Source organism: Protopterus annectens, chromosome 3.part1 (genome assembly GCF_019279795.1).
Source record: "Protopterus annectens isolate FY-2018-M chromosome 3.part1, PAN1.0, whole genome shotgun sequence".
NCBI classification, from domain to species: domain Eukaryota; kingdom Metazoa; phylum Chordata; order Ceratodontiformes; family Protopteridae; genus Protopterus; species Protopterus annectens.
The window spans coordinates 1,001,644,660-1,001,658,417 of record NC_056732.1 but is presented as its reverse complement, the minus strand read 5'-3'; the positions used below and the strand labels follow the sequence as shown (position 1 = coordinate 1,001,658,417).

Sequence of the window (13,758 nt, the reverse complement as noted above, 5' to 3'; positions counted from 1 at the left end):
TTATAATTTATCACTTTTGTGAGGAAAAGCTACTTTTCTGTCAAAATGTGTTAGGGTGCGGAGTTGATATTTTTGGTGGTTGTTGCTAAAAATGTTTACCTCAGAGCTTAACTTTGCTGTCAGGAGATGACCAACTCTTCAAACCTCTGTTATCCACTTGTCAGACATATTTTGTGACAAGGACATGGACTCGATCATTCTATCAACAAGAGAAAAGATATCCAGGAGGCTTCAGTCTTGATTCTGGTTTCCTCTTCACTTCAGTCACTTATGGGTGACTCTATTGTGTCTGTTATTCCATGGACCACTCATCACTTTCCCTTGGACCCAGTGGTGCTGCTTCTGGGGAAGCCAGTAAGGGTTGGGAGGCAGGAACATCCTCAATGGCTGTTCAGCTGTTCTTTTTCAGTAAAGGAGAACTATTGTTGCTGCCATCAAAGAATGGACCAGGTAAGCTAAGCCACTGTAAGGAGTTTCATTCACAGGGAAAGGTCTGTCCTTTAAGCAGCTCTATATAAGGTAACATTAATTAGAAATCCTTCCTTTGTAGCTAAAGTTGTTTCAGAGTTTACAAGTGAGGCAGGGTAATTCATCTCACTGTTTTCTTCCCAAAACCAAAAAAAAAAAAAAAATGAGGGAAAATGAATTTTACACACTCAGGATGCAAACATTGTGGACTTCTCATCAGCTGTTTACTTCCAATGACAGTAAAGGAAAAGGAAAAATCAATATAAAAAGAGGCAGTTTCTGAATGATTGTATCATGGTATTGTTTTCTGACACTCTCACCATAACAAGACTCTTCTAGGTAAAGTTAGGGGCCACTCTACCAGGGTTTTGGATTTCTATGGCTTTTTATAGAGGGGTAGCCTCTAGAAATGTACTTAAGTCAGCAATTTGATCATCAGTGAACACCTTTATCAAACACTAGAAACTAGATTCCTTCTGTATGTCCAGAGCGGGCTTTGATAGGAGAATTCTCCAGGGGCTTGTGGACAGTTATCGTTTGATAGGAGAATTCTTCAGGGCCTCATGGACAGTTGCCCTTCTTCTACCTGTGTTTCTTTCTAAGTTCTAGTATTCATTCTATATAGCTTAGGCTACTGGAACATTGATCTAATGATGAGCATATTATGATTGTAAACTTATCTCAACAGAAGATGTTTGAATAGATTATTGTTGCATTAGTCATGCCCTCTCTCCATACACCTCGATTTTGCTATTTTTATGCCAGGATATAGGATTTTTATTATTTCTACTCTAATCTGGCAGACTCTAGCCTCTCTCTTCTGAAGCAAGAAAACTGTGAAGTTTTGGCATCAAAGACATAGATTTTATACAGCTCTTCTCAAGCTGTACAGGGGCTGAGCTAGGAGGCATAAATCTTTGGAAGCTGGCTGGCTGGTCCGATCCTTGGCAGGATGTCCCGTATAGCTTAAGCTACTGCATCACTGATCTATTTGAACATGTTGTTGTTGTGTCTTTCGGCTTTTCCCGGTTAGGGGTCGCCACAGCGGAACTCCGGTCCGCTAATGATTGGCAGTTGATTTTTATGTGCTGAGTTGCCAGTCCTAATGCACAACCTTCAACGAAGGTACACCCATTCACGCATGTCTCCACGCAGAAGACGCTCTAGCTGAGAGTCAAACCGGTCAGCGTCTTACTGTGAGAACATCTGATGTTAAATTTACTTACACGACTATACGTGGTAAGCGTTTGGTTATATTTCTAGACTGGCTCCTTGGAGTATTTAACAAATTTTGTCACAGTAGCTCACAGTGTACTGTCAGATATAATCTTATTTTTGTTTTTAATTTCAGAAAGACAGATTTCATATATACCATGAATACTGCAGCAATCATGAAAAAGCTCAGAAGCTACTTCTTGAACTGAACAAATCAATAAATGTGCGCACCTTTCTTCTGGTAAGCTGGCGGGCCTTTCTTTATTACTCTTTTAGTATGATACGTGTCAAACACGGTTGTGTACAAAATAAGTGGTGCAAGGACTGTTGCATAAAATGTAAATTAACGTAGATGTCACTAGGGAATCATTTTCTGCTGAGTGAATACATATCATGCTTTTAATAGTCTGCATTATTTCTCCAAGATATCACTATGAAATTAAATTTGACCCTTCTAGATGTTCCTCACATGTTCTGCACACAAACCACTTCAAACATATTAACTTAGTTCTTAACTTTGAAAATATATTGCACTGTAAATAGATAGGAAAGATCTTGGCTTTAAAGTGGTTGTTTTAGGCTTATTCATATCTTTGTCTGTACTGATATATATATATATATATATATATATATATATATATATATATGAGGAAGAGAAGAGTATGATTGGGTTTTGAGCAGCTTGTTATCTGTTTGAGGTAAGAATGTCAAGAAATTCCCCTCAAGAGTGAAACTACTTCCAGAAAATCCATGTAATGTTCCTTCAAAACACCCAAACATCTATAATAAAGTCTAAACAGATAAGGACAGCTGAGGGACATTAAATGGATGACAGGAAATTGTCATGGATCGTGCACTGGTGGGGTTTGTATCCCACTACTTCCTACCAAAATCCCAGCAGAGTATGGGATATTCAGGGGTACGGTCTTTGGATCTGCTGCACTGCTCCAAATAGGTGTACTGAACAACAGAGGTATGGTCTCTAGAGTAACACTATAAAAAAGCAAAATTGCACACAAACTTGATTCAGCAATCACTCTACCAAACACAACCTGGCCCTAAGAACATAACAAGAATATGCAATGCTGTCCTGGGTATGGGCTTCCAACATCCACACCTATAATAGGCTGCACACTAGCCCCTGACAGAGATTAGACTTTGACCTAGTAGCCTAGACCCATTTCTCACTACTGTCTCTGTGAATCACAGTGTCTTCCAGTGCTCTTTACACATGGTAACTACTTTGCAAACAAATTATTTCCACGGACACACACACACACACACACACACACACACACACACACACTGACATACACTGACACACACACACACACACACACACACACACACACACACACACACACACACACACACACACACACACTGACATACACTGACACACACACACACACACACACACACACACACACACACACACACACACACACATAGAGTCTCTGCTGTACCTCAGTTTCATGAGCATTTTGATTTTCAACCTTTTGTGGTTGATGCAATGTCATTTGGCTTTTTTGGCTGTACAGCATTATGAATGTAACCCAAAAGCACAGATTTTGAATGTTTCGACTGTTTGTGAGATACTATAAATATTTTATTTTTGGCTAGATGCACTCAGTGTGTAGCCTTCTTTGTAGGCAAGTGTTACAGGAGGCTGATAGGACTGGTGAACATTGATATATGTATATATATATATATATATGTGTGTGTGTGTGTGTGTGTGTAGTTAGAGATATAGATGTATATAGTGAATGCGTGTATAGAGAGCTAGGGGTTGGAAGTTGGTATAATGGTTAAGCTGTTTACCTCACAAACACAAGGTACAGTGTTTGATTCTCACCTTTAAAGGGAAATTGACTAGACTTAAAATGGCCCACAAAGGCATTTAACTATGAATTACAAACACTTGAAAAAGATCAGGAGGTCCAAAAGCTTGGTGTTTTATTGTTTTACACTGAATAAAGTTCCATAGTTGTCTTTGAGCCAGTGACTTTTGTTTGCTTAGAATGAAGCTCTCAGCAGACCAGTGAATCTATATACCTATCCACATCTGTGGTAACACGCTTTGGTTAGTTTTGAAAGGATAAGGTCAGAAGTTATGTTCCTTTGTAATGTTGATAGTCTCACTCACCATGACATAATAGGTCATCACTCTAGGAGAATGTTGGAGTAGAGCCATTGTTCTTATACATCAATAGGCACCATTATGATGCTTTGGGCATCTAGTGAGGGGCCCCTATTTTGCCTCCTGTGGGAGGTGCAATGTGCACAAATAAGTAGGAGGATGGCCTGAGGCAGACCATAGACAGGCTTTAGAGATTTATGTCTCAAATGCCTTTGAATGCCTGGAAAACCCCAAGGATGGGCTGGTGGCTGTAGCTAGGTATAGAGAAGTTTGGTCTTTCTGGCTCATTTGATGGACTGTGACCCTCTCACAGACAAGCAGCCTAGACAGTAGAGGGACATTATCTTGCCTTCTGTATGTCATTAGAGAGGTAGCATGGTCTTACTTCCATGGGATTTTATCCTGTGAATAATCATGTGGCTGACCGACTATGTGATTCTTCATGTGTCCAAGAAGGCACAGGAACAGGAATGCATATTGCACCAGTCTCGCAGAATGTTTAACTCAGTAGCTGGCCATTAAGATTGCTATGATGCCTGTAGTAAAGAGTCACATAAAACACACACGAAAGGTCCAAGAAGTACAGAGGAAGAAATAAAATTGTATGTCTGGGGTCTCAGTGTACAATATTTTTATTTTTTACGTCACAAGGTTGTGACCATTTACTAAAAATATATATGTTTTGAACTTCACAAGAAACAGGAGCCCATTTGGTGCAAAGTGGACTGAGATGAAGAAAACTGTCCTTTTTAGAAAGGTAGAGCTCCTGAGCTTGCTTGTTCCTATTCAACAGCAATTTTGAAAAGCATGCGTGATGCTTTTCAAAGGTGCCTGTAAAGCAAAGCTGGTGGCAATCCTGTGACAAAATGTGGAACACATCGTTTGTAATATAAATGGAAAACTCATCCCTAAGGTTATTCTGTGTCATAGTTAAAAGGGAGCATTTATTCATTAATTGGACATCAGATGGTTGCTCTTTCTCACTTCACACAGCCTCTGCTTTCACCTGTGGATAAGTTCATGCATTCCTTGCAGACTTACACCTGATGAGAAAATAGAGAAGCTCAGCCACTCACCCAGTACTGGTGGTAGATTAACAATGCCCAACATTAAGTGGTGTTTCCCTACATATCTCCCGTGAAAATTTGTGATCACCCATCTAGACATCCGGACTGATTGTAAAGGCTGACAGGGAAGTTCTTTGCTTGATATGTCTGCTATGTAAGGGCTGCCTGTTGCAGAAGTGAGACATATGTTATGTATCTGTTACATCTGATGTCATTTATTTGTGGTAGTATGAGGTTAGGGATTTGTGGTAGCATGTGGTTAGGGATTTGTGGTAGCATGTGGTTAGGGATTTGTGGTAGCATGTGGTTAGGTCTCTAGAATGGGTGTTGTGCTTTACCACTGGTTCTATTCAGACAATGGATTTGAAAGAGTACTGAGTCATTCATGGAAGGCTAAGCAGAGGAGTCTGCAAGACAGGGCTTTTAGTCTTATCAGGGCAGCTAAGGGTACTGAGAGCTGCAATCTTTTTGAAGAGAAAACACTGAGGTTTCTCAAATTGCTTTAACAAGGTACACGCCAAAAGGTTCATCGTATTCAGCGGTGGGCTTAATAAGTGGTTAATAAAGTGTGACTATAATTTCTTTGGACTTTGGAGAGATATCAAAGAGAATAAGGTGTAGGAAGTAGAAGCATTTTCTAAACACCACAGAGATATGGAGGTCAAAGGTGAATCTGTCATCAGTACGTGTACCTAAGACCCTGATGACTGTGTCAGAACTTTGCAGAATGTGATCTATATGGTAAGCAGCAGTGATGCTAAATTTACCAACGGAAACAATGCTGCATTTCTTGTTGAGTGTAAGCCCATCTCTAGTACATCATGCATTTGTTTGTTTCATCCCTTGTTGCAGAATTTAAGTATCAGAATTTGATTCAATAACCATCCTCAGTTTGCAACCATCTGCAAACTTGGTTAGCCATAGTGCCTTGATATCTGCATTTATATCAGAGAAATATTTATCACAGAGTAGGGGAACCCAGAAGAGAGCTTTATGGGGCACAACTGATGACATATTCCAGTCTAGAGCAAATATCCCTGACCTTAACAGTATGGGTTCTGGCAGACAATATGCAGCAAACTACGCATGGGTTAATGTTGTGTTGGAAGAGTTTCATAGTAATTCTACCATGAGGATAGCGTCAAAGGCCTTGGCATGGTTCATAGGGACAGAGTGTTCAGTATGACCCTTATCCATGGCCTCAGTAACCCTTTCAAAGAACTCAAGCTAGGTTGTGTAGGCATGATCAAACTGGTGGGGATCAGTGGATATAAAGTCATCTATATCATTGTGTATTAGTTCAGCTAAAACATGCACTGTAACATTACAAATAATAGTAGTAAAACTAATAGACCTGTATTTACCAGAGTCAGTTGGAAATGAGGGATGTTTCATAATAAGGATGAAATATTTGTGTTAGATCTTTACTCCATTTCCCTTAGTCTGCCATGTAAAAAGAATTGGAGTCTCAGCACAAGAATGCCAGTGTCATCCCCCTTGAAGAAAGATAGGTTAGGAGTGTAAAACTGTGTCTCTTCTCCTTTTGAGCAAATGCGGAATCTAGAAAGTTGCAACTGCCTGGGCAGCCTGGGTTTGTGCAGAAAAGCTATTTGTCAAGTCTATTTTTCCAAAAAGGAGAAGTGTGTAAGGTAGAGACTAGAAAAGGAAATAAAGTAAAAAGAAACATTAGTGTGACTGATTTATCCTAGGCTGTACTTTTTATTTTATTTTATTATTTTTTTTTTGTTTATGCTTCAGTTAAATGAAACATTGCTGAACACCATCTAAATTTCATGAACAATAACAAAAAAAACTCTGACCCAGAGCTGCTAGATATGCTATACCTAAAGAAATCCCAATCCCTCCGTGCCACACGCTCCAGAGACCTAAACCTCATTACCACAATAAACAGAACATGCTGGAGAGACAGGTTCCTAACCCATGAACCTCCCATACTCTGGAACAAACTTCCCATTCACGTAAAACAGAGCACTTCACTGGCCCTCTTTAAGAGAAATCTTGACGAGTAGATGGGCAATAGGAAGTTGTCCCTGGGGATCACTTCAGTGGCCTTGCTTGACAGGGGCACTGGGAACAAACTTGGGGCAGCATGATGCCAGGGAATCTTCTTGGGCTAGGCTTATATAGGCTACAGGACCATTAGCCTAGTACACACCTATAAAAACCCACTTTAAACAAAATGTTGTCATGATATAATAATCCATTAAGGAGGATTACTGTTGGATTTTTTCCCTCTGGTTATTGTGTTTATTCCTTAGGCTTTACTGTATTGACCAAATTTGCCTGTCAGAGTTTAATACTATAATAACCATTAGCTCTGTCATAGAGCATGATTATAGTCTTATTTGTGTTACTTAAGGGAAAAGTTTGTTTATACACTGAAAGGGATATGTCTGCTCTAGAGGCAACATGGGTGCTGAAGTTGGGTGGCTCTTAATAAAATTGCTTCTAATGTGACAGTAACTGACTTTTAAGGTTTTTTTTTAATTCAGAATATTTTTAGCAGTCAAACTCTAAATCTCTTAAAAGTAATTTTCTTGTTCTATGTATGCTTATTTATCAGTGAGTCAGGTTTCAATGGATGCAAAAGTGTCTTGGGTAAGAGCAAGGAGTTCTTGGATGCTGTGGGCAGTGGTAATAAGGGTTGAGTCATCAGCATATTTTAAGAGTGCGGAGAGGTTGCTAGCAGAGGATAAACTGTTTGTAAAATATTGAACAAGAGAGGACCCAATATAGAGCCTTGGGGCGCCACTGATGTTAACAGGAAGAAATGAGGAGGTGACAGTTTTCCAGCGTATAGATTGTTTTCTATTAGATAAGAAGGTAGAAAACCAGCTTAAAGAGGGGGTGACGAGATGAAGGTCAGAGAGTTTAGTTGTCACGGGCTTCAGCTACTGTTTGGGTGAATGAGAGTAGAGCTGTTGATGTACTGTGGTAGGGACTGAAGCCATGTTGGGTGGGAGTAAGAAGGTTATTATCTGGCAGGTGTTTTAAGTAGCTGAGTGTGGACACACTTTTCGAGAATTTTGGAAAGGGGGGATAGTATAGCAATGGGACGATAGCTGGATGGGTCAGTGGAGTTTCTTCCTTTGTGAAGAGGGATTGTGTAGAAGGATTTCCATACATGTGGGACAAGATATTCAGTAATAGAATGATTAATAAGGAGAGAGACAGGGTAAGTGATAGCACTGGCAGCAATGTTAAGAAAGTAGGAAGGTAGATTGTCAACAGAGGGAGAGCAGAGCTTAAGTTTATTTAGTTGAGATTTGATGAAGGCAATGGGAACTGGTTGTAGAGAGAATGTATTGGAGGAAGGAGGACTGGGATGTAAAGATAGAGAGGAGACAGTAGAGCTATTTGGAGTTAGTTTTTTGGATTGTTTCAATAATATTTAAAAGAGCAGCAGTCTCTGAGGCAGTATTGAGAGGGAATGGTTTGAGGGTAAGAGGATTACCAGGGTGGAGGATTTTATTTATGTTAGACCAAAATTTTTTAGGGTTGTTATGTGGGCTACTTTGGTTGGAGGCAAAGAAAGTTTTTTTTTTTGTCTCTGATAACTAGTTTTTTTACACCTGTTTCTAAGTTCCTTGTCACTTTGGAGTAAGGGAGGAGCTTTATTTCTGGCCCAGGTTTTCCAGACAGCATCCCTCTGATGCATGATAGAGCATGTTTGCTTAGTTGAGCAAGATTTTACCCTGATTTTCCTGGAAGGTGCCATGGTGTTTAATACATCTAGAAATACAGTATTGAAAGAGGTTACAGCATCATTAAGGGGGAGGTTTTAAGGAAGGACCAGTTTATGTTTGACAAAGTGGAGATGAAATTGTCTGGATTGAAGTGAGTCAGATCACGACATTCTCTGTAAAGGTGTTCTTTGGGAGATTGTTGGGAGTATCTATGGATATAAATAGGGGAATGGTCGCTTAGAGAGTTATGGAGAATGCCGGGGTTATGGTAGAGACAAGGGTCAGAAGTACGAATCCAGTCTATTATAGATCCTGAAGTAGAGCTTTTGTTGTACCTGATAGGGGAAGATATTAGTTGGTGGAAGCCATACAGACTGAGACTATGAGTAGGAGTTGAGGAAGAAAGAGTGGTCCAATCTATATTTATGTCGCCAAGTAAAATGGTTTTGTAAGAAATGTTTAGGGTGAGCCAGGAGAGAAAGTTTTCAAGGATAGGGATGTTGTCCCCTGGGGGAATGTAGATGGATGCAATGGCAATTTTTTTATAGGGGTTAAGGTGACAGTTTACTATTAGTATTTTAGCAAGAGCAAAGTTAGATATATAAAGTGAGAGTGGAGAGAGAGTAAGGTGATTGGAGTAGAGGATAGCAATACTTCCACCTCTTTTATTTGCTCTGTCTGCACGGAAGATATTGTAGCCTGAGGGAAGGATTTCTGAGTTAGAGATTTGAGGTTTTAACCAGGTTTCTGAGAGGGTTAAGATGTGGGGAGATTTGAGGTCAATCCATGAGTGCAAGTCTGTAGTTTTGTTAACAATGCTTTGGATATTTAGAGAGAAAATAGTTAGGGATTTAGAAGATGAACTGTGGATATTGGGCATTGTCGAGGGGGTTGAGATGGGGGGGCTGTTCGCTTGTAGGAGGTGGTGATAGGTGGTCCAGGGTTGGGGTGGATGTTGCCATCCAGCAGTAGTGCATCAATTAAATCAGTCAGTAAGGAGAGTAGGCCAAGTGTACATGGAGTTATGGGTTTTGTAAATGTGGAAAGTGAAACATTAGGATACGTCTTAATTGAATAGTAAGCGGTAGGAGAGATAGAAAATAGGTGAGGAGAGATTAGAATTGTGTGAGGGTAGCTATAATGGTGGTGGTTGCTTGAGAGAGTTGGTGTTGATGCTATGTAATGCAGAGGTATATGGTATGTAGTAGATAGTGCTAGTAGGAGGAGCAGGGAAAGAAGTAAGTGGTGAAGTGACATAGTAGAGAAGAGTTGGGTGAATGTTAGTAAGAGCAGTAAGGTGTAGAAGGTTTAAATGACAATAAATAAATAAAGGGTGACACCTTGGTTTCTGCCACCTTGCGAACCTCACCTGTAATTGCAGCTGCTCTTCTCTTGTACCCATGTGAGTATTTTGGTGTATCATGCTGTTAGCAAATGGGAACATTTTACCTTCACTATGGAGTTTTCTGACATCCTACACTTTTTTTTCACATTTTTATAAGGATTTAAGTAGAAAAACTTAAATAAATGCCATCCATTGAGAAATTAAGCAGTCTTATTTATCTATGGTGATTTCTTTTTAAGTTGTAGTTTCATATTTTACATACATACAGCTTACCATTCCTACAGTGCAGCTTTTGTAGAACAGAGAGGAGCAGAAATAAAGAGTTAGGATATGTAGGTAGCTGTTGACGGCAATTATTGGTATTTGGTTTCTCTGTGATTTCATCTGCATAAAACTCTGGATGACTGCAACCACAAATGTGCTATGAAGTTTTATCTGCCCCTGTGGAGTACAGCTTATGACAGCTCATTTCATAATGAGACCTGTCCACTGACATGCCGCAGTGTACTGTGGCAGCTCATTTCGTAATGAAAACTGTCCACTGACATGCCACAGTACATTGAAAGTATGACTTTTACAGGGGCTGTTATAATGGAAACTGATGATTCATTTACCATGTGGTCTTTACTGTATAATACTAAACAGCATCCTGAATACTGTTTTCCATTAATATCAGTGTAAAAATAAAAGGTAATGTATAGTTTTTCTCAAAAATTATAGTTTGCATTGTCAAGATCCAGAACAACACTGTTTGGCAAAACAAATTACTGTAATTGTTTTCTGTTAGTTTGTGAGTTTTATGTGTGAGAAGTTGTGAGCCACAAGAAGTTCATGACCTTTAATGTGTTTGAAATGAAGAATAGTGTTACCATAGCTGCCTGGTAAAGAAAAAAACAGCTGTTTTACAGTGATGAATGACAGCTGGCAATTACTAATGTATATTCTTGTGTTCATTGCTGGCCACAAATAAGGTAATTTGCAATCTCATTTTTTCCGTCTGGCCCATCTGTACACTTGTTAACTTGCCTAAAGTCAGATGGGTCTATATTATATAATCAAAGTTTTATAACTTCAAATACCATAAGATCGACACCATATGATCAAAGTTATAAAATTTTGAATGCATAACAAAAAAATGAAATGAGGAAACACAAAACTAAGGGTTGTAAGCAGGGGTGCAAGCCCCCCTGCACCCCCCCACCCCCCACTCTTTAAATATACCAACTCCGAGATCTCACTATAATATGGTAAAGGGAAGATTTCCCTTTACTGTACTGTAGTGCGATCTTGGAGTTGGTATATTTAAAGAGCGGCGGATGGGGAGGGCGCAGTGGGGCTTGCCCCCCTGCTTTAAAGTGTCACGTAACCTTTTTTTTTTTTTTCGTACATATTCGAAGTTTTATAACTTCGACCATATGGTGTCAATCATATGGTATTCGAAGTTATAAAACTTCGGTTATATAATATAGACCCAGTTAGGTATTAATTAGTAACTATGCACAGAGTTTGATATAGTCTGCCAGTTAGTTTGGAGGTTTAAGGCATTGTGTTGTTAAAGAGCTGCTTCTTGTAGTCTAGAGATTGATTCCCTCAGCCTCTGTTTGTCCTCTGTGTGATTCTTGGCAATGTCATTTTAGTTAGTGCTTTGGGGAAGTTTGATGAGGCCCCTCAACTATCTCCGGGACTGTATGCCTAGTAACTACCAGTGAACTTATAATATAGCTGCATAAGTATTCTTGGTATAAACACTCTACGTACTGGAACATGTCTTAATAGAGCAGGTTGGTTAGTAATGCAGGTGTCTTTTCTTTATTAGTTCATTGTTTAACTTTTCTGGCTAGCGTTTGCTTTGGAATGATTGGACCCTTGCAACTGAACAAGCTTCTGTGTCACTGAGCCATCTCTATCTGATTATTCCATTGCTGTCAGTGAGAAAAGGAGCTACTTTAGGTTTGTGTGTGTGTGTGTGTGTGTGTGTGTGTGTGTGTGTGTGTGTGTGTGTGTGTGTGTGTGTGTGTGTGTGTGTGTGTGTGTGTGTGTGTGTGTGTGTGTGTGTGTGTGTGTGTGTGTGCGTGTGTCTGCATTTGTTTACGCGTGTGTGTGTGTGTGTGTGTGTGTGTGTGTGTGTGTGTGTGTGTGTGTGTGTGTGTGTGTGTGTGTGTGTGTGTGTGTGTGTGTATGAGCGTGTGTGTGTGTGGCTACCCATTTGTGGGTCATGAACACATTATTATATCTAGTTTTCATTGGTTCTTTTGTTTTGCACTGAGCTCCATGGTAGTAGTATTTCCATAGCTGTTAGTACACACAAATATAATTTTCTGTTCTTGTACTAGAGGAAGGGTACCTTCTTAATATACATCAGTATATTACTTATCCTTTTTTCACTTTTTTTAAATCTTTTGCCTTGAGTTATACAAGTATCTTCTTAGCTGCACTGCTGTGCTCAGCCTGAGGACTAGTTGCACTGAGCAGTATGGACTTAATAATCAGTCAAATAAACTTTCACAGCTATAATATTTCCCTAAACACACTATAGATGCACACTTACTTTAAACCTGGCAGCACTGGCTATTCATGGAGTGTCAACACACTAACCCCTCCTCTATTGCCAGCCTTATTACACTTGGAATCCTAAGGCAGTGCATGATTGCCAGATGTTGACTGATGACTAACTCCTACTAAACTCAAAGGGCTCTGTCTGTGAGCTGTGTATATGCTTAACTCAAGTTGAGGTGTTTGTCTCTTAGCCACCTACATGCAGTGAGCTCAACAGTCTTACTCCCACTCATATCTATGCAACAGCCACAGAATACAAACTGTAAGCCATCTTATACTGATGCCACTAAGAAAATCAGTTTACTAATATATGCTCGAGACTCAGAATGGCGAGTCAAGCAATAAGCAAAACTGCACTTCTAAATTTGGAATGCTAGATACTGACTTTCACACAAATACACCAAATACCAAAACTGTCTACCACACTGGACCCAGGATCAAGCACTAACATGGGTCCTGAAATTCTCCTGAGGGACAAGTTTGGACATTCACTAATGTCTGTATCCGGTATACTAGTGTCAATGTCCTGTCTTCTAAAGTGCACAACTCAACGTTCTGAGTCTCAAAAATGTAAAATGAAACCTAAAAAGTCTTTACCTAAGCCTCCTTGGACTCCAAAGACTAGGCATTAGCCTTAACCTTCAAATTTTCCTCCTGCAAGCAATTCAGCATTAGCAGGCATATATCCAGCGTACAGCTTGCTCTGACACTATTGGAAATATAGACACTAATAGAGGTCACATAACTAGTATGCAGAAGTCCTTAAGGCAGCAAGACCATTGGTTCTTGGTAACTCTGTAGTTAGACACACAGATTCTCCACTCACCAAGTTGAGAAAGGATAGGGTAACAGTTGCCTTTCGGGTTACCCACATACCCAACCACGATCAAGATCAAATAAAAGTATAACTGCTCAGTGCTTGATGTCATCAGGCACTTGGGCACCTTTACTGACAATGAAATGTCTTTGACAGCCATGGGTGACCACTGTTGTTAGGAAATCCTTTTATATAGCCAGACTAATCACTGGGGGCATACCTTCTAGAGCCAAAGAAGGCACTGTCCCCCTCTAGTCATCATTTATTATGCCAAGAATATATTTTAGTGACATCTTTGGTAGGTTGTTGTCTAGGGATACACAGCTTTTCAGACCAGAGCATTTCCTTACTAAAAGATCAAGGGCATGTCCTTCTTGAGTTACCTGGCCACTTAAAGAGTTCTCACTCTTTTCTGTTTCCTACCAGCTATTGAGAGAAGATTA

At 39.8% G+C, this 13,758-nt stretch overlaps 1 protein-coding gene across 1 annotated transcript in view; it reads left to right on the top strand.

Moving 5' to 3' along the window:
- Positions 1-13,758, top strand: part of PREX2 (phosphatidylinositol-3,4,5-trisphosphate dependent Rac exchange factor 2) — a 1,787,099-nt gene that overhangs the window by 46,279 nt on the left and 1,727,062 nt on the right. Inside the window, exon 4 of the mRNA XM_044066265.1 lies at positions 1,820-1,924. Coding sequence (XP_043922200.1) covers positions 1,820-1,924 — 105 coding nt within the window. The remainder of the gene's footprint in view (positions 1-1,819; positions 1,925-13,758) is intronic.